Source organism: Nannobrachium achirus (assembly GCF_963921795.1).
Source record: "Nannobrachium achirus genome assembly, chromosome: 8".
NCBI lineage: Eukaryota > Metazoa > Chordata > Actinopteri > Myctophiformes > Myctophidae > Nannobrachium > Nannobrachium achirus.
The window spans coordinates 48,086,013-48,109,412 of record NC_137817.1 but is presented as its reverse complement, the minus strand read 5'-3'; the positions used below and the strand labels follow the sequence as shown (position 1 = coordinate 48,109,412).

The 23,400-nt window shown below is 45.4% G+C and overlaps 1 protein-coding gene across 1 annotated transcript in view; it reads right to left on the bottom strand.

Annotated features, from left to right (window-relative positions):
- Positions 1-23,400, bottom strand: part of ryr1b (ryanodine receptor 1b (skeletal)) — a gene marked incomplete at both ends in the record, with an annotated part of 160,502 nt that overhangs the window by 80,831 nt on the left and 56,271 nt on the right. The window contains 23 exons of the mRNA XM_080730859.1: positions 435-575; positions 1,856-1,946; positions 2,471-2,691; positions 8,428-8,597; positions 8,995-9,115; positions 9,665-9,776; positions 9,920-10,103; positions 10,790-10,925; positions 11,246-11,340; positions 12,243-12,375; positions 13,647-13,764; positions 14,292-14,565; positions 15,134-15,274; positions 15,647-15,758; positions 16,155-16,355; positions 16,920-17,120; positions 17,778-18,074; positions 19,252-19,696; positions 20,823-21,049; positions 21,363-21,449; positions 22,075-22,237; positions 22,743-22,903; positions 23,254-23,389. Coding sequence (XP_080586985.1) covers positions 435-575; positions 1,856-1,946; positions 2,471-2,691; positions 8,428-8,597; positions 8,995-9,115; positions 9,665-9,776; positions 9,920-10,103; positions 10,790-10,925; positions 11,246-11,340; positions 12,243-12,375; positions 13,647-13,764; positions 14,292-14,565; positions 15,134-15,274; positions 15,647-15,758; positions 16,155-16,355; positions 16,920-17,120; positions 17,778-18,074; positions 19,252-19,696; positions 20,823-21,049; positions 21,363-21,449; positions 22,075-22,237; positions 22,743-22,903; positions 23,254-23,389 — 3,967 coding nt within the window. The remainder of the gene's footprint in view (positions 1-434; positions 576-1,855; positions 1,947-2,470; positions 2,692-8,427; positions 8,598-8,994; positions 9,116-9,664; positions 9,777-9,919; positions 10,104-10,789; positions 10,926-11,245; positions 11,341-12,242; positions 12,376-13,646; positions 13,765-14,291; positions 14,566-15,133; positions 15,275-15,646; positions 15,759-16,154; positions 16,356-16,919; positions 17,121-17,777; positions 18,075-19,251; positions 19,697-20,822; positions 21,050-21,362; positions 21,450-22,074; positions 22,238-22,742; positions 22,904-23,253; positions 23,390-23,400) is intronic.

Sequence of the window (23,400 nt, the reverse complement as noted above, 5' to 3'; positions counted from 1 at the left end):
AAAAATATTTAGTTCCCAGGGACCACCCAGAAGCAAAATTTGAGTTACAAACGTTCGCTTTGAAAATACATAATATTCAAAGATTTGCACACATTTTCACGAATTTTTCAAAAATAGCAGATCTACAAGCTCGCAGCGCGGCACTCGGTGCCGCGCTGTGAGCTTGTATATCTGCTATTTTTCACTGGTTAAAGCATTCAATAATTCTAGGCCTAAATGGGTTAATGCATTTGGCCGGGGATTCCCATCTGAAAATAATAATAATAAGTATAATGGTGAACGATATAGTTATAGCTATCGTTATAGTTATCGTGCCCAGTGGGAATGCCGCTTAAGGGTTGGAGGTCATTCCACAGTTTGGGCGCCAGGAGGGAGGTATTAAAAAAAAAAGTCATTTAAGTGTCTAGTCAGGGGTTTTGGAGGACGACTCTCACCTTGTGCGCCAGAGACTCAAAGATGCCGTAGAAGAGTTTGCGGGACAGATGCAGCTCCTCCTCTGAGGTCACGCCGAAGTTGGCCCAGCCGTTGGGCAAGCAGTAGTACTTCCAGCAACGCTCGTAGTGATTCGTCAACAGCTAAACCAATTAAAGAAAGGCAGGGGGTTTTAACACATTTTGCAAGTGGCAAAAAAAATGGCAAATGAAGACAAAACAGAGACAATGATTTCAAACAGGGATGGGATGATAATTATTATCGTTTATCCTGATTTTTTTTTTTTTTTTTTTTTTTTTTTAACACTTATGTTGCAATGATTTTTTCCGGCCAATGTCCCGCGTTGCCATGGTTACCATAGACTTCCATGTAATTGTGCAAGTGTGTAAAAAGTGCACGCCCATGCCTAGATGATGCACCACGTGTGTAGATGCTGTTCACAGCTTTCAAACAAAAAAATCCGCTTGGAAATCCGTGCAGGCATTCATGATTTATCAGCCATTATGTTTTCTTCAGATGTAAACAAACATGGCTGCCATGTTTGAAAGAATGGGTTGGTATGGGGGTTAAACATGCAATTTTGCGATCGCGATCATGCCTAATACATTTCTGGAGGTCCAAAAGAATTTTTTGAAAAAAAACGTTTTGAAAATTTTTTTTTTTTTTTTTTTTCAAAAACGGCCCAAACTCGGGAAACTCGGGGTTGGCACAGCACTAGTACCAATACAAACTCGGGAAACTCGGGGTTGGCACCATATGTGTTAAGATACACTCACAATAATCGTAATGGAGATTTAGATTTATTGTAAAACTGTCCTCCACCATAATACCAGGAAGAATTTGCTTTCGTTGAGCTGCAAATTCAATACCGCTGTGTACTTGATAAAATGGAAATCAATTTGTCAAAAAAAGCAGATCTACAAGCTCACAGCGGAGCTTGACTATTTTTTGGCAAACGTTCTTCCAAGAAGGGGTTAAAGAGGTTAAAAAGTGCCATTTTAAGTTTTAGGTATATTTTGATTATCGCAATATTATCAGAAATAACAATTTTCATATTTTCCTATCCCATACAGGGACGTGCTGGCCATTGGGAAAAGCGGGACAACTCCCGAACGGCTGGTTCATTCTCGGCCGGTCCAGGCCGGGCCATTAGGAAAAAATTAAACTGTTTGCACAAAAGTAAAAATTAAACTGTTTGCACAAAAGTAGTGAAAACAGCAGATCTACAAGCACACAACGCCTCGTTTAAATCATTTTTTAAATGATAAATACAAAACAGACGGTTTTGGACTATAGAGAGAGATCTCTCTCTATAGCGCGCAATGAGGGCCTCTCCAACTCTTTTTCCCGGGCTGAATCAGGGGCCCAGCACGTCCCTGATCCCATACATCTCAAATCAAACTAATAATGTTAACAGTCCAACCTTCAGAGGCATCTTGGCGAACTCGTTGAGGATGGGCACGTCAAACACCAGCCTTCTGAGCAGGTGCTGCAGCATGGAGGGACGCAGGTACCTGGAGACGTGCACGCACCGTTAACATTCACGTTTACAAGAAAACACATTCGCGAAAATATGAAACTTCAGATTAAATGAATGCCTTTTTAACCCTTTTAGATCCCATCAAATGCCTATGCAGAATTTTGAGATGTAGATGCTCTCATGTCATGCCGTTTCATCTGGGCTTTAAAAAAATAATGCATTGAATGCATATTTGTCAGGGCATTAATGCATATTTTTCTACACAAGGTAAAAAATAATGAGTTTGTAGATCGTCCATCTCCGATATATAAACTGGGCTGGGCAACAACACGACACAGTCAAATCTGGAGAGCTGATAGGCTCTGAACATAAAGTAACAGTAAGACCGGAAACACGTTATGAAAATGTCATATTATTAGTTTAAAGTTTGGGAGGCCTTGATTTACAGTGTAACGGCAATCAGATCACCCTATAATTTAGCTCCATTGTACGGCATTTTGGACTAATTTATGACGACATTCAAACACAAGAGGGGGCAAACAGAGGACATGAACTGACTTGCAGAGGGACATGAGACACTCCTCGATGACGTCCCTCTGGGCCTTGGTGAGGGCTCGGCCGCGGGACAGCCGGTAGATGGTGTGCAGCATGGAGTCGATCATGATGGCGCGGTGCTCCGTGCCAGCGAACAGCGGCGCGCACTTGGTGCACAGAGGGAGCACGGCGGAACACAGGTAACGGTTCAGCGCCAACGCCATCTCCGTGGTGCTGAACGCCACCTGTTGGCGAGGAGGGGTAAGAGAGAAGGGAACAGAGAGGGGTAAGAGAGAGGAATTCAAATCTGGTCTGGATTTAGGAACCATAAGGAATATCCAAACGACTGCATCCAGAACAAAAGGCAACAAATAAATAACAAAACATATACAATAGATTTAATGATACTGATTCCTTCACCATAGTTAAAAAAAAAATTTAAGGAACTTTTAACACCTCTGAAATGACAAATTAAACATTGGCTAAATTGTCAAATATTAGAGGCAGAAATTGTGAAAATAGACGATCTATATGCTCACAATGCCTTGCGTTGCGAGGCGGTGTGAACATGTAGATCTGCTATTTTCACTATTGAACTGTATTATACAAAAGGTAATGCCTCAACTTTTAGTGCTCGTGCAGCTGTATTACAGCGTTCATCAGGTACACTCTTGGCATAGGCTGTAGAGGCCGAAACGTTGTATGCAGACTGTTGTATTCTCGTAAAGGTTAGTAGCAAAGAAGGACACAAGGACACCAGCTTCATGCCATCAAGTTCAACAGTTTACTTCCGCTTTTCTTCACCTGGTACACACTACACACCTGGACTCACTAGAGCCCCTCACGGCTAGTTCAGTGCAGCGCATCTTATTATTTCAATTCACATTCAGTATATAACATCTTCCCCCTTTTTAAGAGTAAAGCATCACTCAATTCAAAATAGCTTCAAATATTCCAAACAGCTATGCAGGGTAAGAATCATTGTGAAAATGTAATAGTATGGCATATCAAAATATTCAATTCAATTTCAAATAGCATGCAGCAAAATATTAAACCTTTTCTTTTTTTCAAACACAAGTGAGCAATCACTGGCACAGTCTTAACCAAACAAATCAATTCTTCCTTGGTACACTTCTTATCAACATGTCATTTTTTTTCTTCTTTTTCTCAGAACAAATAACGACCATGTTATCACAAGCATGCAATCAAAGTGTACTCTGTGTTCACAGTCTCTAAGGCACACAGTCCTTGAGCCATAGTGGCTTGTTTCTCACCCTCTGAGGTCTGCCCTGGGGATTATCATTTGGCTGTGTTTGTGCTCTTACTATGGGCCCAGGTACAGGGAGTGGATCATCAGCTAGTGCAGCGCTGTTGGGAGGTGCAGGTGATACAGGTTGGGTGATGTCACCTGGAGCAGCGCTGTCAGGGAAAAGTGACAGGTGGATTGCATTCCACTTTCTTCCATCCTCAAGGATGTATGTGTTCTGTCCAGTCTTTTTCATTATCTTGGTAGGCTTTCCGAATTTTGGATTTCCTTTCATCACATGTAGTGGATTTTTGACACGAACCATGTCCCCCTCTTTGAAGGACGACTGCTTGGCCCGGCGTCTGTCATCAGTGTACTCCTTTGACTTTTGTTGACTAGCGAGGACGCGCGCGCGCACCTCTGTGTCCACGGGAGGCGGAGTTGGCTCCACCAACACACTGTTCAGTTTGGTGCGCATCTTGCGTCCGTGCAAGAGCTCAAACGGTGAAACACCAGTTGTTGCATGTGGTGTCGCTCTGTAGTTCTGTAGAAAGTCAAACACGTAGATTTTCCATGGCTTCCGTTCCTGATTAGCGCACTGAATACAGTCCTTAAGAACGCGGTTCCAGCGTTCCACGGCACCGTTAGCTTGCGGATAATACACTGAAGCTTTGCTGTGCGTAATGTCCCTCTCATTAAGGAACGCGGTGAAAGCAGCAGCAGTGAACTGGGCCCCGTTATCACTGACCAAGTCCAGGCAATTTCCATGCTTGCTAAACACAGTAGTCAGGAACTGAATAACAGCATTAGTAGTAATGGTTGGCGTAAAAGCGACCTCAGGCCACTTACTGTAGTAGTCAACCAAGGTCAGTGCGTAACGGCAGTCCGGCGGCGCTGTTTCGAACGGTCCACAGATATCAATTCCCAGTTTCTGCCACGGCCCGTCTGGAAACGGAACCGGCTGCAGTGGGGCAACGTGTGTTTTTGTACTTTTGTCCGTCAGCTGGCATGTAAGGCAGGAGGAGATGGCAGCTTGCACACAGGCGTACATGCAGGGCCACCAGTAGAGATCACGTAGGCGCTGTTTAGTGCGCACTATTCCCTGGTGACTCTCATGAGCCAATGCAACGATGGGCTGTCGGAGTGCGACAGGAACAATGAGGCGATACGGGCCCCGGTAGACAAGCTCGCCATGTACTGACAGTTCATTTCTGATGGAGTAGTATGGGGCCAGCTGGGGATGAACAGCTTTCTTAGAAGGGGGCCATCTCTTTTGTATTTGTGCCTTGAGTGCGCACAGCTCTGGGCACGCAGCGCATGCAGCAGTAAAGTCAGATGCAGAGATAGCGTGTAGATCAGTGGTTATGTAGGCGACTAGATCCGGTTCAGTTTCATCATCCTCACAGCAGGGCAACGGGAGGCGAGATAGGCAATCAGCTGTCACATTCTGTGCTCCTGGACGGTAGGTAATGTCATAGTTGAAACACAGCAAACGAGCCGACCACCTCGCTACGCGCATGCCAGCGCGCCCTAGCCCCTTTGTAGCGAGGAGAGTGGTAAGAGCCTGGTGATCTGTGCGTAAAATGAAATGAGTGCCCCAGAGAAACGTTCTCCATCTCTCCGCGGCCCACACGCACGCAAGAGCTTCTTTTTCCACAATTGAATATTTCCGCTCTGCGGCTGAGAGTGATCGTGAGGCAAACGCAACTGTGCGCTCTGTTTGATCAGGGTGAATTTGGGCAAGAACAGCACCCAGCCCGTAGTCGGAGGCATCCGTGGAGACAACGGTTGGGAGAGCTGGGTCAAACATGGCTAAAGCAGTACTGTTCACAATTAGTTTCTTGACCTGCTCAAACGCGTGTTGGGCAGCATCAGTCCATTCAAAGTCCTGTTCACCCCTCAGACACGCGCGCATTCCCTCTACAAGGGAGGAGTAGTGTGGCACAAACTTTGAGTACCATGACGTCAGTCCAAGGAAAGAACGTAGCGTAGTAGCATCTTTTGGAGCAGGTGCTTTGAGAATAGCACTCACGTGGCCGTCATCGGGCAGCAGTCCCTCCGCTGTGATGACGTGCCCGAGGAAACGTAGGCTTTTCTTGTTGAAGTGGCACTTGTCTTTATTCAGCTGTAGTCCTGCGTCTTTCAAGGCTGCAAGAACGGCTCTCAGATGGCGGTTGTGCGACTCGACATCTTTTCCGTAGATAATCAAGTCATCCAAGTAGGCCTGTACGCCAGGCAAGCCTTTCAGGATTGTTGCCATCATTTTTTGAAAAGCAGAAGGAGCCGATGCCAGTCCGTATGGGACACGGCAGAATCTGAATAATCCCTCGTGCGTAATGAACGCTGTCATGTCACGGCTGTCTTCGTGGAGAGGCACTTGGTAGTATGCTGTGGCAAGGTCTATTGTGGAGAATACTTTAGACCCCCGTAGTTCAGAAAACAGGTCCTCCATGTGAGGGAGAGGGTAACAGTCAATGACAATAGCCTTGTTAGGCTCACGTAGATCAACACACATTCGTATGCTGCCTGTTTTCTTCTGTGTTACCACAATGGGTGAAACCCACGGAGACGCATCAATCTTTTCAATGACACCTTGTGTCTGTAAACGATCCAATTCGTTGGTCACGTCTTCTTTGACGGAGTAGGGTAGCCTGCGTATTTTTTGTTGTACAGGAGTGACTCCATCCTTCACTTTTACGCGGTGCACAAAAGCCTTTGCGCGCCCCAGTGTAGGAGGTGCAGTTGCTACTTGGCGGACAGGAGCGCCCGGAGGCGGCATGTCTTTAGTAATCACCTTGTTGCCAACCACACGTAGGTCGAGTGCCATAAACAAGTCCATGCCCAGTAAAGGCGTCCCTGCTTTGACAACGTAGATTTGGGCAGGCGCTGTATTGCCATCATGGTGCACAGTAGCTGGCAGACATCCAAGGGACTGTATTTTGGATTTGGAGTAGGTCAGTAGCTGAGCAGGTGGTGCAACGAGAGGGGTACAGCAGAAGTGGTCAAGGTACATTTGACGGGGTATGATGGAAGCAGATGAGCCAGTGTCCACCACTAGGTCGACAGCGTACGGAGTGGACTCTTTTGTATGTATTGTGACTCGGCACAGGATTCTGTCCTTTCGCTCCGACTCATCCTGTAAATAAAGGATTGTAAGTTCTGGAAGCTCATTCTCCACCTCCTGAACTGTCTCCTTTTTGGAGGAGCGGCATACCCGTGCGTAATGCCCTTTTTTGTTGCACTGTTTGCATGTCACCTTCGCTGCAGGGCATCCTGGAGAATTAGCGAGGTGATCACCGGATCCACACCGGTAGCAGGAGGAGCGGCTTGACTCCTTTCCTTTATTTTCTGTTCTCCCCTCACGTCTTTTCTGTGCACGGAATGGTTTTGATTTCACCGCCTGTACTGGCAGTGTCGGGTGGGCATCGAGAGACTGAGCATGCGCCCTAGCAGATTCAATTTGGCATGCCAGCGTAATGGCCTTATCCACCGTGAGCACTCCATCAGTATGCATTAAGAGTCTTTCCCTAACTCTTGGGCACGATGCCTTCTCAATCAGTTGATCTCTCATCATTTCGTTGGCTTTGTCACCGAACTCACAGGTTGCAAGTAGTTCTCGTAGTGCAGACACGTAATCCGTAATCGACTCGTGTGGCAGCTGCGCCCTCTGTCGGAACTTGTGGCGCTCCACCACAACATTTACTGTCGGCGTAAAGTGCTTTTTTAATGCAGCTACGGCATGATCATAGGTGGTACCTGTTTCAGGAATACTGTAGAAAATCCTTTGGCCTTCTGCGCCTAGGCAATGGAGTAGAGTAGCACGCCTTCGTTTGTCCGGCCAGGCGTCCCCTTCCGCATGAATGACAAGCATGTAATTGTCGAAAATCTTCATCCACGTTTCAAATGGAAAGGAAGGTTGACCCGGGCAGGGCAGGAACAGTGCAGGTAGATGTACAGCAGATGATACAGCCATCCTCGTCGCCAAATATTTTGTATTCTCGTAAAGGTTAGTAGCAAAGAAGGACACAAGGACACCAGCTTCATGCCATCAAGTTCAACAGTTTACTTCCGCTTTTCTTCACCTGGTACACACTACACACCTGGACTCACTAGAGCCCCTCACGGCTAGTTCAGTGCAGCGCATCTTATTATTTCAATTCACATTCAGTATATAACACAGACCTTCTCTCTCTCGACATTATTATTCATTCTGATCTAGCAGCTGTTGAAATAGCAGACAAGCGGATGTGCGCGCACCTCTTGACCGCCATTGTTACTAGGGCTGTCACGATATGACATTTCACATTTTACATGACGATTAATTGTCACTCAAATAATTGGCGATTAACGATTTAATTGTGTTTTTGTCGTTGATAATTACATTTCTGTTTGGCTTTTAGGCTTTGAAGTTGTACATGGTAGATATGACACATAACCTAAATATACAAAGAAATTACTGACATATTTGACAACTTTATACTTAAAAAAGAACATTGATAGTGGAAATAGCCGATCTACAAGCTCACAACGCGCCGCGATGCGACGCGTTGTGAGCTTGTAGATCGGCAATTTCCACTATTTTTGACCTTTTTTTTAAAATATATGAACATTTTTCAACATGGAAACGATTATGACGATTATGAAAAATAATCACGATTATGTCCAAAAATCACGATTAGACGATTATGTAGTAATTGTGACAGCCCTAATTGTTACTGCTCGTAGGCTTGCTTACCGTGTCCAGGGAGGCGGCAGCCCTCATGTCCGGCAGGAAGCCCACCTCCAGCACGTGAAGCAGGAAGTCCTGGTTCTCGATACCGTAAACTCTGTCCAGGAAAAGCACCATGGAGGCCTTGTGGTCCGGCACGAAGCTGGCCGACATCTTGGGCTCAATGATCTGGGTTTCTGCGGACATGCACACCATTCAACATGTTGTTAGACACCCATCATCCAGCACATCAAGTGATGTATAGTATGCTATACCGTATGCTGTACATGTTGCTGTACACCAGTGGTTCTCAAAGTGGATTCCATGGACTTTCTGTGGGTTCCTTTATGTCTAAATTGACCCATACAAGTGTGTAACTCTGACAGTATGCGAATGGAACCAAATGCATTTGGTTCCATTTGCATACTGTCAGAGTTAAGGGGAGACCTTGAAATGTAAAAGTTTGAGAAACACTGCTGTACCCCAGCTTGAAAGTGTTCCAGAGTTTTACGGTACATTTACTCTGGATAAGAGCGGCAGCAAAAATAAGGCAAAAGCGTATCTGCTAAATTCCCCAATATGCTTTCTGAATACCTTTTCCAAAGGTGGGAATCTGCACGGGCAGGCTGATGACTCCCACCAGGTCCTCGATGGGCACCAGAGACCTCAGGATGGCTCGGATCCTCAGTGCTTCACCCTTACCCGCTTGGATCAGCTGTGGAAGGAGAACATTTCAGGTCATCATCAGAGGCTTCTACCATCCTCAAAGCAGCAATGTGAGATATGTTGCCCGCTTTTTTTGTATTGTATCCTAATGTCATTTTATAATGTGTTTTCTTTGCTTGATGTTTAATAGTATGCAAAGCACATTTAAAAACTGTTTGGAACTGTTTGCCTGCTCCCTCTGACTCCCCAATCCCTTGTCTAGTAAACAAGATCCCACATCAGGCATGTAAACAAATAGACATCAAAGCCCAGTGCTTAATGTGTAAATTATTAGGTGTCGGAGCTTATGAAGTCTTGATTCAAGTTGTATAAGGAGCTCAAAGCTATCTAGCAATTGTATTGGCTATTACTTCACTGTGGAGACTAGGAATTAGAATCCTCAAACCCCTAGTCTCAATCTACAAGCTCACAACGCATCGTGTTGTGAAATTGTAGGATCTGCTATATATTTACATGTTCATCTATAATGATATGCCCAAAATAGGGACACCCGGTTGAAAGTGGTTCATAACATGAACAGAGAGCCATGTATACTCACATGCATCTCAGGGGCACAGCGGCCCAGCAGATCGATGAGGGCAGAGTAGAACGACATGATGGCGTTTCCCAGGTGAATGCGGTTCTCTTCCTGCTGTCCCTCACCGCCAAACCTGGCAACCAGGAACACGAGAAAAACTCACTCGGATTTCATCAACCAAAAGGGACCAACCCTCCTTCAAAAAAGCAGAGCTACTTGTGCAACATTCACAGACGATAGGATTTCCCAGTTCATCTCCTCAGCATGTTTACTTACATGAAGCGTCTGTCCTTCTTGACGGTGGGTCCGTCCCTGGCGGGGTCCTCGGAGATCTTGATGGCCTCCTCGATGGCGGCCAGCAGACCGTTGCCGCCCTCTCCTCGGAGGGCGGGGCCAAAGCACTCAGGACGGCGGATGAGCAGACGGACCACCACGTTGGCGTTCTCCTCCACGCTCTCCCCTGTGAGGAGGAGGGTGCAGGTGTCAGCAGTGGTGGAAGAAGTGCTCACATTATTGTAACCTGACGGTCGCAAGTTACTATGAAAAGGGTGTCTGTCTGTCTGTCCGCCACGTCACGTCACACTTTTGCCCCTACTCTTATCTCCACCACCGTTGGCCCTATCGATGCCAAACTTTGCACACACACTCCTTGGATGGCAAATCACAACCTCCGCCCCTGATTTCTCACATGGCCCTCTTCTTCTCTTCTAACCATCAGGCAGATTTTTGCTAAACACATTTTTGGACACTGCTCCTACAGATCTTGGCCTAAAATCACAGAAAAAGCGGTACACAATATCTCTAAGGTTATGTCTGTCCCATTTCCCATACTCCCTCCTGATTGGCTACGATTGCCTTCTAAAGTTTGTGTATGCGACGTGACAGTCGTTTATCTCCCAATTAGGGAGTCTTACTGGTTGTGTACTTGAGTAAAAAAGTATCAATACCGCAAGGTAGAGACATTGAGGTTCTCTCTGGGTGTAACAAGGATGGATAGGATCATTAGAGGAGTACGTTAGAGGGACAGCGCATGTCAGATGTTTTGGAGATAAAGCCAGAGAGGCCAGACTAAGATGGTTTGGACATGTACAGAGGAGGGATAGTGAGTACTAAATCTAAAGCGTTCGACTGATATGACACACCCACCGTTGACAAAGACAGCGAAGCGGAGGAAGTCCAGGTATTTCTCTCCTCCACAGGGGTTCCAGCTGATGTCAGGGTAGCCCTTGGACAGCAGCATGGGACAGCTCTGCAGGCCACAGCCTGCCAGGTACGTCACCACCTACAGCACAACATCCATCACGCAACGGAAGGTTCAGTTGGTAAGAAAATACGCTATGTTTCTTGTCTCTATGTCTTTATGACTTACTATACGAAAAGTTCTTATTTATCCAGTGACATATCCATGCAACAAAGTATAACTTAAATCCTGTACAGTATGTCGATGTACTACTACAGTATGTTAAACGTTCCAGTTAATCATTTAAATATGCAAGTTGTCAGTGTAACACCGCACTAAAGCAGGTTCCTCTTGTTATCTATGTATATCATTTCTTAGAGATATAGTGAAAAGGTGCAGAAGCGTAAGGTGTTTCTTCCGACCTTCTCCAGGTCCTGCTCTTGGAGGGCCAAGGCCAGCTCGTTGTTGTCGATGCAGGAAGCAGCAGCCACGTCCAGGGGGGTGGAGCCACGCATGCCTGCAGCATTTTAGCACAAAGTCAAAACCAACTTCTGTTTATAATTCCATAACCATAAATTCACTCAATTCGCTCAACTCAATGGTTCTCAAAAGTGGGGTCTGGGTACCCCCAGGGGTCCTTAAGGAGGTTCCAGGGGGTCCCCAGCTAAATAACTGACAGTCAGAAAGCAATAATGGACCCTTACGGGTCTTTAAATCAAGAGTGTGTTGAAGTGGAACCAAATGGACCTTTATACAGATCCATTTGGTTCCATTTGTACACCCTCTGAGTTAAGGGGGTCCTTGACCTAAAAGCACACTGTATCAAACTGGGTTTCCTTTGAAATGTAAATGTTTGAGAACCACTGCTTTAAGCAACATCAAGAAAGGGGACAATTGTTCTGTTTATAGACATTAGCTAGGAATATGAGTTGCTACGGATAGGATTAGGGCTGTCACGATATGACATTTTACATGACGATTAATTGTCACTCAAATAATTGGCGATTAACGATTTCATTGTGTTTTTGTCGTTGATAATTACATTTCTGTTTGGCTTTTAGGCTTTGAAGTTGTACATGGTAGATATGACACATATAAATATACAAATACATTACTGACATATTTGACAACTTACTACTTAAAAAATAACATTGAAAAAAATTGTGGAAATAGCCGAAAAATTGTGGAAATAGCCGATCTACAAGCTCACAACGCGTCGCGATGCGATGCGTTGTGAGCTTGTAGATCTGCTATTTCCACAATTGTTGACCTTTTTTTAAATATATGAACATTTTTCAACATGGAAACGATTATGACGATTATGAAAAATAATCACGATTATGTAAAAAAAAATCACGATTAGACGATTATGTAATAATTGTGACAGCCCTAAATGAGTGTTCTGGAGCCTCCACTGACCCAGGCCGATGCCACTGTTCTGCAGCAGGTAGCTGAGGTGGTCGAACATGGAGCGCTGGTTCTGCCTGCTGATGCGGCAGAAGTAACACAGGAAACGACAGCAGTTGGTCACCATCTGGGGGAAGCGGATCTCCTGCAGGGGGAAGAGCCAGGGAATGACACTGTGAGATTTACTCATTTTAATTACATATCTTTGGTATGTGTGTGCTCTAAGGGTCTGTTTTAACCCATTTAGGCCTAGGATTATTGACTACTTTAACCATTGAAAAATAGCAGATATACAAGCTCACAGCGCGGCACCGAGTGCCGCGCTGCGAGCTTGTAGATCTGCTATTTCTTTTTAAATCATGATTTTTCTTTGCAAGTCTTTGAATATTTCTATTTAAAAGCGAACATTTGTAACTCAAATATTTGCTTCTGGGGGGTCCCTGGGACAACATATTTTGAGATGGGGGTCCGTGGCCAAATACCTGTCATTTTGGGGGTCCTTGACATGAAAAAGTTTGAGAACCACTGATTTAGAGGAAGGATTTAGAAGTCGGGTCAAAGATCGGGTCAAAGATATTCAAAGACTTGCACACATTTTCACAATTTTTAAAAAATAGCAGATCTACAAGCTCGCTGCTATTTTTCTAAAGTTAAAGCATACAATGATGGTTAAAGTGGTTAAAATCTAAGGCGACTCGGGCGCGTTCCAGGTATTTGAGAGTTAAATGCACACACATGAGCCCCCTTTCCACGGCGAGGTGGAGACAGAACTTTCTAGAACCTGAACGTATTTATTTTTTTCGTTCTGATTTTGTTTCCATAGAGTACGGCCCGGTTTCAGACGATGTTCCGGGAACCTTTTTTAGGTCCTGCTCTTGAGGTAGTAGGCTACTAAACTTGAATTCTGGGAACACATGGGCGGGGACAACAGCGCTGCTGCTCTCGATTCTAGACCTTCCCGGTTGAGTCTGGTTATATGGAAACTTAAGCAGAACTTGTTCCCGCAACCTCACAGGTTCTTGAAAGTTCTTGGTTCTGGAAAGTTCTGGTTCTAGGTCTGGTTCGGCCCTGTAGTGGAAAAGGGGCTTTAAACACTCCCCAATAAAGACATGCATGATATTTCTTTTAATTCAACAGACATGTGAAAATACATATTTCACCTGGGTGTATTTTCCCCTTCCTACTTCACCATTGTCATTATGATGCTTTAAGACAAGCGCTCTCTTCTCCACTTATTTCCACACGCATGTTCCTACTGTCTGTCCCTACACAGTCTTTCTCTCATCTTGGCTACTGTATGTCTCTCCTACACGGTCTTTCTCTCAGCTTGCCTACTGTCTGTCTGTCCTATACTGTCTCCTTCTCAGCTTTTCGTGCTGTCTTTCAGCATAAAGACAAAGGGAGTGTTAAAGTCACCTTGGAGTCCCCTCCGCCTCCCAACACATTGACCATGACCTCCATGACCGTCTCGTGCATCCCCAGGGCTCGCATCAGGTTGGGATGCTGGTAGAACACCTTGTTATTCATGATATTCCTGAAAATAAAATAAAAACATGACATCACGGAACAGACGTAAGACCCAAGATGGAAGTTGAGGTTACATAAATGTTTTAAATCCCAGTCTATAATCTTTCCTTCTACACAGTCTTTACCGTGGCAATAACTTAATGTGCAACATTGTTTTCTCACTCAACAGTAAACAAACCAACATAAAGTTTAAGTCTATAGAGGGTATCTGTACAAATTACAATTCTAAAGTGACAATTTAAGGACTTTTTAATACCTCTAAAATAAGAAATTAAACATTGGCCAAATTGTCAAATATTAGAGGAAGAAATTGTGAAAATAGCAGATCTACATACTCACAACGCCTCGCAATGCTATTTTCACAAAAGAACCGTGTTATACAAAATGTAATGCCTCAACTCTTAGTGCTCGTCAGGGTGGGGGGGGGGGGGTCCCCAGTTAAAATATGATTATTTTGGGGTTGCGGCCTTTAAAGAACCACTGTCGTAAAAGACCTGGGCTATAACACAGCCCATGTTTCAGAACCACACTGACCCTATGCTCTGGATCATCAGCCTCTCCTCCTCGGGCCCCATCTGGACGATGAGCAGGGAGCGGATGCAGCCCAGGCACTCCAGCAGGTCCATGGTGTCCTGCACGGAGATGGCGTTGACGGTGTAGGCCTTGGGCAGGGCGCGGATCAGCTCTCCCAGGCCGTCGTACTGCCGGTGCAGCAGGCTGAACATGATCCTCACCAGCTCGGGGTTCTGGATGAAGGACTCCTGGGCCCAGTGGATCATGGTGTGGGAGATCAGCTCCTGGAGGGTGCCTGGAGAGGGGGGCAGGGAGGTCCAGACAGGGGGACGATTGTACAGGTTTGTCCGTCTTTGACCCAGTGAGACCTGAGGCTAAAAATGTCTTCTAAATCTTGATGATTTTCAGAAGAAAACGTATGTTTCTATATAAGTGGTGCTCAAACTTTTTAATGTCAAGGCCCATAGAATTATATGTATTTGACCGTGGACCTTGATCTCAAGATAATGTTGTTACAGGGACCCGGAGAAAGAAGGATTTGAGTTACAAATGTTTGCTTTAAAAAAATATATTTTCAAAGATTTGCAAAAATGTTTGCGCACAAGATTTTTCAAAAATAGCAGATCTACAAGTTCATAGTGTGGTGCCGTGCTATGAGCTTGTACATCTGCTATTTTTGAATAGCGAAAATATAAAATAAAAAATGGTTAAAGTGACAGGCCTAAATGGGCATTAAACTGTACCTCGTCACAAGACTGCTTCGTGTGAGAGAAATCAGTCCTGTTTTCAAGTGAACGAAGTGTGATGCTGACACTTTGTTTTTTAGTTTTCTTGCTGTAGTGTCATTGGTCTTTTAGTCTTACTGGGTTTAGGCTCCTCCTCCGGCTCCGGCTCTGGCTCTTCCTTCTTGCGGAACTTCTTGACCTTGTCCACCAGGCTGAGCAGCCTTCCTTTCAGAGAGGTGTCCACCTCCTCCTCCTCCGCCTCCTGCTCGATTTCGATACCTAAACAACAGAAAGGGGAGGGGAGGGGTGTTGGTTTGGATGCAGTGGTTGTTTCTGAGCCGTGCTCCTGGAACATCTGGCTTTGTCCGGTCAAAAACCAAGGGGAAAACATGTAAAAAGTAAACTGAAGCGCAGCTATATCAGGCCTAGATATGGCCTACATCCTGGCACAAACGCCTCAATGTTTGTTGTCCGGTCAAAAGGGGAAAAACTTGTTCAGGACGCGATGTGATTGGCTAGTGGGACGCTTGATGAAATTAACTCTATATTAACTCTATATAATACACTTAAGATTTTACAGTGATTTTCTTTTTCTTTTGTGCCATCATTGTGAACAGAAACACAGTAAAGCAGGTCATCATCAGTCCTCACCGCAGTGCAGCAGCAGGTCATTGTGGAAGTTGAACAGGGTCTCCTTGGTATCCTCTGGAACGGGGCAGTCATCCTCCTCTGGACCATGCTTGAAGTTGGTCAGCAGAATCACCTGGACGCACATGCACACACACACACACACACACACACAGGCGCAAATTGTATCAATAGATCAACAGACTGTAGCACCCAAACTGTGGAACGAACTTCCACCCCATGTTAGCGTCTCAAACCCTGCCTGTGTTTAAATCACTTTTGAAAACATTTCACTCATTTTTCAATGCTTTATACTTCTTGTAATCCACTCCAATTATTAGAAAACTTTAGTTACAAGTTACCCTCTAGATTTTGATTATCATTACCAAAAAAAGCCCTATTTTATACTTTCTCTAATCAAAAATATCTGATCTACAACACAACGGGTTGTATCACAACGGGTTGAGAGCTTGTAGATATGCTATTCCCGAACAGTTCAATGCAAAACACCTCTTTAACAGCCTGTCCGTACCTGGTCTTGTGGTGGCGAGCGGAACTCGCGGGTCCTTCGAGCCGTCTCGGCCGCTGACATGGTGAAGGCTCTCATCAGCTGGGCGTAGCGCACGCGCTGGTTGCTCTGGATCTCGCCCACGAAGGAGTCAGAGTACGCCACGATGGCCTCCACGCGGTGCCTCAGCTCGCAGTCGCAGAAGTACTGCAGCAGAGTGCACATCTGAGGACGACGGCAGAGGAGGAGAGGATTGAGTTTGTTTGGAGATGAAACGAGCGCAATTCTTAATGTGTTTCGTCCATACGGACCTGAGGCTGATTCTGCAAATGCCTTCTAAGTCAGTAGTTCTCACACTTTCAAGATTTTAAAAAAATAGCAGATTTACAAGCTCACAGTGCGGCACAAAGTTGTGCGCTGTGAGCTTGTTTATCTGCTATCTTTTAATAGCCAACGTGAAAATCTAAAATTACCCGGATGCTTTCCCGGTTTTAATGGGTTAAATAACAGGCAAAACACTTTACAATTACAATGACACTACCGACACTGTGGGGCAGATGAAAGCAGCTGTTGGAGTTCTAGCAAACCAAATAACTAAATAGATGAGAGGAAAATGGAAAAACTAAGAAATAATGAAAGAGCAAAAGAATGATGGAAGAAACAAAGAGAAAAAGAAGGGGGAAAGATAAGAAGAAAGGGTGCGAAGAAGGAAAGAAAAGAAGGGATAAAGGAAACGGGTAATAAAAGACAGAAACATTCCATATCGTGTTAACATTTGCAGAAGCTGACCTGCAGTTTGACCGACTCAGGCAGCTTCATCTGGAGCAGGCCCTCCTCGGGCAGACCCTCCTCTTCCTCGGCGGGGGCTTCCACCACCTCCATCTCCTCCTCCGTCTTCTCTCCCTCCGCCTTCTCCTTCTCCTCTCCGTGGCCCTCCTCCTTCTCCCCCTCTGGCTCTTTCTCCTCCTCCTCTTCGCCCATGCCCTCGTCCTCCAATTTACAATTTTACAATTTTAGGCATTTAGCAGAAGCTCTTAATCCAGAGCGACTTACAATATGCAAGGACAGCACAAGGTAATAAATACATCAAATACATCAACATCATACATCAAATGCATAGAAATAGTCTAAGAAAAATCTAGTCAAGTTAAGACCAAGAACCTATTCAGTAAAATCTATAAAAATCGAAACAGTCAAAATCAATCATTTGTACATCGAAGCTATACACACTATAGCTTCGTTGTACGATAGGATGAGTTTAAAAAGGCCTGGGATCGTTCTATATAAAAAACGCTATTTATATAGATATGCACATGCATAAAGGGAATGGCAAATCGAGTGACAAAGTGAATGGTAAAGTGAGTTTAATGTTGTTTAACGTTGTTTAATGCAATCAGATATGACTTTTCTGTTTGAATGTATGGGGCTGTCAAGGCCAGAAAGTCGTTTTTTGCCACTCAGTAGGCGTTCCAGCATAACTTCTGGGTATGAAGATGATGTCACGCGCATACCCTCTATATTACATGTATGATCATCGAGGCAAGGGCAAGTGCTACGGTAACTGCTATGGGCAGTATTGGACTAATGAGATTTCAGACTTATGGGCAGCCCCCCAGAAAAGTCTTCAGACCACGGCGGAAGCCTCACCTCTGCCTCCTCCTCCTCCTCCTTCCCCTCCTCGCCTCCTTCCTTGGCGCCGTCCTCCGCCACCTCCTCCACCGTGGCCTCCTCCTCCTTCTTGGCGGCGAAGACGCTGGGGTCGATCATCTTGAGGATGTGCATGGTGTCCTCGTCGTTGAAGATGCCCATGATCAGCAGCGTGCTGATGAGCTTGAGGATGGGCACGAACTGGAACTCCACGCTGCCGCCCACCGGGTCCCGCATGGCCTGGCTGCCGTCCAGCACCGCCTCCGTCAGCATGCTGTTGGCCTTGGTTTTCAGCTCCTGCGCACACAGTCACATGGTTATGGGACGCTAAGCGATATTATCGTTTATTGTGATTAAAAAAACACTCATGATAATCGTATTGTGGAGATGTAATTTATCGTGAAATCGTCCTCCGTCATGCAAAGGGATCAATTCACCTTTTATTTGCAGAGTAACATTTAAACCCTCTATTGCAGGGGTCTTCAACAGGGGGTCCGCGACCCCTAGGGGGTCCGCAGAGGTACTGCAGGGGGTCCACGAAATTATTGCTTAAAAAAATTATATATATATATTTCAAAAAATGTTTTTTTTTTGTTTGTTTGTTTTTTTGCCATTTTTCACATTTATGTAAAAAAATAAATCATGATTCTATCCATTTTGAATAGCTTGAATACATGATTACTATGCAATTGACAGATTGCTGATATTATTGACATTGGTTCTCAGTTAATAAGTAGTATGTTTAGAAATGGTAGTGGTATGGCCCACCCTGCTCGCTGTAACTTGTACATGTTTAAAATAAAAAATATGTCGTAGCCCCGACCCCCCCACCCTACGAGGTGGTAGGGGGTCCCTGCTCCATCTCCCCGGCCTGAAAACGTTGAAGACCCCTGCTCTATTGGTAAAATATCAAGTAAGTATAATATACCTACTTGATAGTGATACAGTCTTTTTTTCACTCTCTACCAAATCTCTTTGCCAAAAAATAGCCAATCTGCTATTTTTTGGCAAATGTTTTCCGCCCCAGGATAATGGATGTTGGGGATATTATTTTTATCGCGATAATATTGTAAATCGCATAATATTAATCCCATAAGGTAGACAAACACAAGCTCATTCCTTCATTGATTCATTAATTCAGTCTGTCAGTCATTCAGTCTTTCATTCATTAGAACCTCTAGAAGTATGTCTGGTCAAGCTTACAGATAACAATAAACACGGTTACATGCATTTTGGCATGGCGGCTACCGTTAACTTTCCACCCCTGAACTAAAATGGGTCTCTCTTACCAGCAGTGGGAATATGGGACTGAGGGTGTACACGTGCACATGCTTTAACTATTAAAAAATAGCAGATGTACAAGCTCACAGCGCGGCACCGAGTGCCGCGCTGCGAGCTTGTAGATCTGCTATTTTTGAAAACGTTGTGAAAATGTGTGCAAATCTCAGATTTCGCTCAAACGGATCTCTCTTACCTGCAGTGGGAATATGGGACTGAGGGTGTACACGTCGGGGTCCGTGCCCACGAAGCCCACGGGCGAGTAGTGGTTCTTGGGCCGCAGGCAGGTGGTGAGGCCCACGCCGGGCAGGGAGTGGGACTTCTCCTCGTCCGGGTACAGCTTGATGGTGAGGGTCTCCTCGGTCATGGGCACGATGAACTCGCAGTTGGTGGCCAGGCGCGCCCGCTTGGCCGACTCCAGGTGGATGCTGATGAGCAGGTCGAAGTAGCCGCTGCGCAGCGGGCCGGGGAGGTAGGTGTTCTCGATGGCGTAGAAGAGCTGCGACTCGTCCACGTGGCTGCAGAGGGCGTGCGCCACGCGGTTGTTGCCCAGCGCACACACGGCGCAGTAGAGCATCAGCGTGTGGAAGTGGAACTTCATGAGGTCCTGCCGCTCGGCCAGCTCCAAGACGTCGATGCACCTGGTGAGGTGAGGGGGATTTGGAGACAAAATGTTTATGTGTGATTGTGAACTATGTTAGCGATCAAAGTAGGGCTGCAACTGTTCATTATTTTCTATGCGATTATCCTATAGATTACTTGAAGAAGAGGAGAGATTCGAGCACTCGTAAAATAGCGGAGGAGAGGGCGTAAAATCAATGTACTTTAAGCATGTTTACAAAAAGGATTAAAAGCGACCTGCAACTGGTCTTCATCAGGGCAAGTATGCGATACTTGATTACATTGATTTTACGCCCACTTTGATTAATTGCGTTCAGTTATTTGAATAATTAGATAAGCATGTTTTTTCTAACAATAAATTGACGCAAACAATTTCTAAAATATGTTTTTGAGAACAAGTGAATATATCAGTCTGAATAACCACTTAACGTATATGTCACGGTTTGTTAGAGAAACAGTACGGTCGAGAAACGGAGCACTCGCCGTGCAGCACGGGGCGGAACAAGCGGTCGCCCACAACAACGTCCTCCAGGCGGAGCCGCTCGATTGTCCACGACATTGCAAGCGGCGCGAAGGCCGCGCGGCCGGCGGAGCGCCGCGCGAGTTACGAAGCCGTGGTGAATGCAATCGTTATATTTATGCCCAGGCCGTAAGGCCTGGCCAAGGCCACGATAAACGCTCATAGTAAGCTAATGGCTAAGCTAATGGCTAAACACCGCCCAGCTAGGCTAGTAAATAAAGAAAGAGAGTCGCAAACGAGTGATGTCAGCGCCTGCACTAGTGAATGGCTGTCTATGGGCTGTCGTCGCCATCTGGTGGTGATTAGTGTGTGCATGGTGAACGACAAAACAAGCGCTCTTACTCTTACCGTCCTGAGTTACCCAAACATACTGTAACATATACATCTTAATACAACAAATAGAGAAAATAGCCAATCTACATGATCACAACACATTGTGACAATGCCTCTGGTCTAAATGAACAGAGGGGCATATCAAAAGCGTTGGTATGATCAATTAGGGCGTTCATTTACGAGAAAAAGTTAAAATATAATAATCAGTTACTGCCTGTCAGCAACGATATGTTGTTTTACAGCCCCAGAATAAAATAAAAATAAAGTAAAGGGCTTGTGTGGGTCTGACTGACCTGTTCTCCTCAGGGATGTGCAGCGCCATCATGGTGAGGGGTTCCACACACTCCACGGCCCAGCCCAGCCTCTCGCTCACCCGGCCCACCGTGGGGTTGAGGAAGTCGTTGGGCATGCGGCTCCAGATGACCGGCGTGAGGAGCTGCACGTCCAGGCGAGGAGGACACTGGGGCACCGGGTTCTTGCGCTCGCTGCGGAACATGGCCGCCGAGATGGGCATGATGTTCTGATAGAGAGAACCAAGACCATGGGAGACAGAGAAGACAATTCAACCGCTGTTTTATTTTGATTTAAGATGGCAACCAAGCCAAGTATTTGAGGTACAAATGAACCCATTGAAACTCTTTGAGAAAACAGACATGAATGTGAAAGCGATTGAGTAACTCAAACCATTACCACTGACTGTACAGAGAATTACAGAGAGACGTGCGTGTGTGTGTGCGTGCATGTGTGTGCATGTGTGTGTGTGTGTGTGTGTGTGTGTGTGTGTGTGTGTGTGCGTGTGCGTGTGCGTGTGAGAGCCAAGGAAATCTTGTGACCTTGAGTTTGCCCAGCTCGAACTGCACCACGTTATTGTTGGTCGGCTGAACAAAGACAGCAGGGAACAGCTTGGTGTTGGGCTCCACCTGAACACCACATCAGAGAGAGAGAGGGAGAGGGGGGGGGGGGTTAAATACCAGCAGGATGGACTAGATACAGAATCCAGGCCAGTAAATGTGTCTTATCTGTGTCATGTAACCACTTTAACCATTATTATTCATACTTTGGCTATTCAAAAATAGCAGATATACAAGCTCATAGCGCGGCATGTAGCTTGTAGATCTGCTATTTTTTAGGGAAACAACGTGAACATTATTTTGTGAAAATCTTTGAATATATATTCTTTTAAAGCGAATTCCTTTTACTCAAATCCCAAAATATTTTGAGATGGGGGTCCACGGTCAAATACATATAATTCTAGGGGTCTAGGTGAATAACTTTGAGCAACACAGATAAAGAAACATAAGTTTTTCAGAAAAAAGAATTAGGATTCAAAAGATATTTTTTTCTGTATTACTTAATTAAAAATCATCATCAAATATACTCTAGTCTAGTGGATCGAGTCGCAGCTGCAAATGAGTATAATAGAACAAACAAACAAACAAACAAACAAACAAACAAACAAAAACATGCACAATTGTATTCAATTCCCAGGTCAAACCACACATAAAAAAACAACGTTGACAGAGAAGAATCTGATTGGCTCCTCACCTGGAAGAAAGTGTTGATCTCTTTCCCATTGGCTGTGAAGGTCATGAGGCCGGTGGCCAGGTCCACCAGGCAGCCAACCACCATGTCCTCCTGGCTGAAGCGCGTGGTCTGGTTGCTGACCAGATCCCCTCCCCACACCATGTAACAGTTACTGTGCTTCATGCTGCAGAGACAGTCAGGACAGACAGCACTTTTTAAAGTGGCTTCCAGTGTTGATTTCATCGACTATGTGGCAAAAAAAAATCGGCGACTATTATTCTTTCAAGAAAATAAATAAAAACTAAGCTATTATGACTAAAACTATGACTAAATATATTGACAATTTCGTCAACAAATAAAAACTTGTTAAAGTGGTTACGTGACTAAAATGTAGGTACTAGCGGAGGGGAGATCCCGTAAAGAATGTTCCGAAAATAGCCACTGCTATTTTGCAGCTAAGTACAAATCAGGCATTACAACACCATCAAGGCCTGCTAAGATACATTTTAGTCAATGAAATTAACTGTAAATGTAGTCCACTAAAATCAGACTAAAGCTAAAACATTTCAGATGACAAAAAAAATGGACTCAAACTAAATGGAATTTTAGACTATGACTGAAACTAAATCAAAATTTGCTGTCAAAATCAACACTGATTGGTCATGCGGCGTGGTGGAAGGATGACTGACCTGTCGTGTATGTTGCCTTTGTCGTCTCCCACCGTCACGGTGACGTTGCGCACTTTGGAGAGGTCGAAGTGCTGGTCGAACTGATGGTAGTCCGGCGTGACCCAGCCTATCCACACACCAGGAGGCTCCTGGCCAGCGAAGATCCTCACAGAGTAGTAGTACTAATGCAAAGAAGAGCAAAACGGAACAGCCAGTGAGTACAGAGATGAACTTGAACTGCACTCTGTCGAGGTGCCAACTTGCGCCTTGTGCACAAGTAGGCCATACATGGCCAGGAGAGCGCGCCATGCAGTGTGCTCACCACTGCCATCACCACTGGCGATGTCAGTGACATCACCACTGGCATCACCAGTAACGCTGGTCCCTCATTGGCTGTTAATGATGACGTTGCCAGATATGCTGGTCCCTGATTGGGCTACAGGCTTAAACACGGGCAGACGCTGACATACATACGCAGCTGAACGCAGTACTTGCGCGCTCTGCTGACACAAGTAATAATTTAAGAGCTCACCGTGGTGGTGTAGATGATGGTGTCAGGGTCGTCTCTGTCATCGGGGACGACGTCCTCATTCAAACGAGTCACTATGGTTGGGGGTGGGGGCGGGGACATGGTTGTCGTGGCGACCTTCTTTGCCCTTTGGAATAATCTGGTAACAAG